Here is a 3,072-nt window from a genome sequence, read left to right as displayed (position 1 = left end):
ATAAAAGATAATCTACTCTCAGCTTCTTTCTCCCAGGGGAAGGGGAAGAGTAGAGGAGGGAGAGAAGAGGCAGCTGGAGGGATTGTCAGTTTTGTAGAACTGACCAGGATGGAAGAAAATGCACAAGCTGAAGGAATTAATGAAGAAATAGGTTTCTCAGGTGCAAGGACTGTGCAATTACACTGCATGCAGTATCTTTATTATAAAACTTCAAATATGGTGCTATCTTGTAGGGAGAAATAGATCAGGGCTGAGTGCTTCAGAACACCATTGCATTTACCTATCAATATTTGTATACATAAAAAGATATATATATATGGATGTATATGTATGTGTATATATTTGTGTATATATACACACGTGCATGTATATATATATGTATGTGTATATATGTATATGTACATCTGTATGTATATGCATGGGTAACCATTCACATATAAATCGGTCATTCACAGTTACCAAGTTGGAACAGTAACTGGGAGGTCAACCCCAGTTGTATGCTCAAGAGCAGCGACCGTACTGGCACATCAGTTGCTTAAAGGGTTCAGAAAGTTCCCTCATGGGGAAGTGTGAGTGTCGTCTGGGTCTGAAGCATGTCTGGCACCTCTGGCCACTCAAACCAGCTAGTGCCACCCGCTTTAGATACCACCTGAGTTACAGGATGCTTGGCGTATTACCCCTGTTTGTGTCTCTCTCCATCTTGTTTTCGGGCATTGGCAGAACAATCAGCCTCTCGGCCAGCGGGTCAGGGCTCTGCTGAGAGCAGCCACCGCCCTGGCCTGTGGCTTACCAGCCAGCGGGTCCACAGGAAGCTTTGACATATGACTCTTACCGTTCTCTCAGCACACACTCAGTATTTTTTCCACTCTTCAGCCTTTTTTTCCTGGTAACTATTTCTCCACTCACCCCTAGGGCACTCATTCATTCCCGTAAGGGCTTGTTTTTGACACCCACAGTGTCATTTCTAGGCTAACTTCCAAACCCTTCCAGCCCAGGAGCTGCAGGCTCTGGTAGCAGATGGGGAGTCAGGATCATACCTAGATATTCCTCCACATTGATTTCAACAAAACACATGCATAGCATTTATTTCTTTGTTGCTTATCTAATTATTCATTCACTAAACTCTTTCTGGGCAGGAAGCCTCGTTCAGACCTGTCAACTGGGAGCCAGGCTCTGGCATGATGCCTTAAACTTGGGCACCGTTTCCCTCCAAAGAGCGGGTTCCCGCTCCTGCTGTGAGCCCCATCCCTGACTACTGTCGCGGAGGCTCACATAATCAGATTAGGCAGGTGATAGATTCAAAAATAAACTTTATTTTAACCAAAATTGTTTAGCAGAAAACTAACTAGAAATGAGGCGTCAACACTCTGACAGCATCAGTAAACCACAGGTTCAGGATGGTGTACGAGGAATTAATACTGCACAGCCGGCTTCAGAAATGAGGATCCAAAATGTGCACAATCACTCACCTAGAAGATGAGGGCTCTCAACCTCGAGGAGTTTCCTTGGGCGGCATCCTGACCCAAGGGGAGAGCCCCTGACTGCAGACCTGCTGCTCTGAGGAGGACTGGCTCCACTTGCCCTCCGGCGGGGCTCCATTTACACCCTAGTCAAATCTGATCTGTGGTCAATTCTGATTGGCTGAGGGCCTTGACTTTCTTACCCCTCGCCCGAGGTATATACGTGACCGTAATTACTGGCCCAAGGTGTGTACATGACAGTCAGCACTCGCCATCTTAAAAGTGCAAAAGTAAGGGCGTGAAAAGTAAGGACACAGCGATCTTAATGCCCCCAGTCTCTGTCAGGGCGGGTGCACCTGCCACAACTACGAAGCCCATCCACTCCGCTGGGATAAGGGAAGGAGCAGCCAAGCATCCTGGGTTCGGAAACATAAAGAGTTCCTTTCAGTACTGAATCTGAGGTGGGGGAAGAAATGTTTCTAAGGCACCTCTCCGTGCTGCTCAGGCAGTGAGGTCGTCGGCTGGTAATTTCGGCCTCCCTTTCACAAAGCAGGCACGGCCGGATGTGCCAAGGGAAAGGGAGGAAGATGCTAAAAAAGATGCTAAAAAGTAAGAACCCCAAAGGCAACCATGATAAAAGCAAGCTGAAGCAGCTGCTTCCACTTTTCCTGTCCTAAAAGGTTGCCCAAACAGTGCATCCCCGTGGATGCCCTGCTGGGAGGATTTCTCAACTTCAGGTCACCTGTTCAGGATGAAAGTTTTTGACTTGTAGCTCTACAAGACAGTGCCAACAAAAGATGACTGCGAGGATGTCACGTGCAGAGAGGAGTGCTTGTCCAGGCTGCGCCCATTGAAAGCACTGTAGTCTTTGCAGATCAACCGAAGTGCGTATTTTCTGAAAGCTTCATGGAGATGCTTCTTGAACTTCTCACCCACGAAGGCATAGATGACCGGGTTGAGGCAGCAGTGGATGAAGGAGAGTGCCTCAGCCAGCTCTATGGCTAGGTCTAGCCTTTGGCTTGTCTGGCAGTCATCGATGATGTACATGTTCCTCAGAGAGTCCAGAAAAAGCACAATGTTGACAGGGGTCCAGAAGAGGAAGAACACAATGACGACAATAAAAACCAGTTTCATTGCTTTGTACTTGTTTTGTGTATGGCACTTCTGCAGGTTTTTCAAGATGCTGTGGTAGCAGAAAATGAGGACACCAACAGGGATCAGCCACCCCAGGACATTGACTTCAAAATTACTGAAAGTCTTCCAGCCATTATTGCTGTCAGGATAGTGAGGGATGCACTTAGTCCGGTTATTGTCATTCATTTCCTGGAAAAAAATTAAGTCTGGCACTGATGCTAAAATGGCGACTGCCCAAAGGACCAGGCCGGTGATAACCCCATGGGCAGTTGTCCGAACCTGTAGAGCATAGACAGACCGGACAATGGCCAAGTACCTGTCAACGCTCATGATGGTTATGAAGAAGGTGCTGCTGTAGAAACCAATGAAGTAAGCTGAGCTGATGATTTTACACATCGCATTTCCAAAAGTCCACTGGCTCACAATGGAGTACTGAACCAAGAAGGGGAGGGAGAAAACAAAGAGGAGGTCAGAGATG

At 47.2% G+C, this 3,072-nt stretch overlaps 1 protein-coding gene across 1 annotated transcript in view; it reads right to left on the bottom strand.

The window, feature by feature from the left end:
• Nucleotides 1-2,234: 2,234 nt before the first annotated feature.
• The window catches only part of CCR8 (chemokine (C-C motif) receptor 8), a 2,417-nt gene continuing 1,579 nt past the window's right edge, over nucleotides 2,235-3,072 (bottom strand). The window contains exon 2 of the mRNA XM_009321045.1: nucleotides 2,235-3,072. This exon is cut by the window's right edge and continues 266 nt beyond it. Coding sequence (XP_009319320.1) covers nucleotides 2,235-3,072 — 838 coding nt within the window.

The sequence above is a fragment of the Pygoscelis adeliae genome, unplaced genomic scaffold, assembly GCF_000699105.1.
Source record: "Pygoscelis adeliae isolate BGI_AS28 unplaced genomic scaffold, ASM69910v1 Scaffold280, whole genome shotgun sequence".
Classification (NCBI taxonomy): domain Eukaryota; kingdom Metazoa; phylum Chordata; class Aves; order Sphenisciformes; family Spheniscidae; genus Pygoscelis; species Pygoscelis adeliae.
Note: the sequence above shows the minus strand (reverse complement) of the source record. Positions and strands in the feature narration are given on the sequence as shown.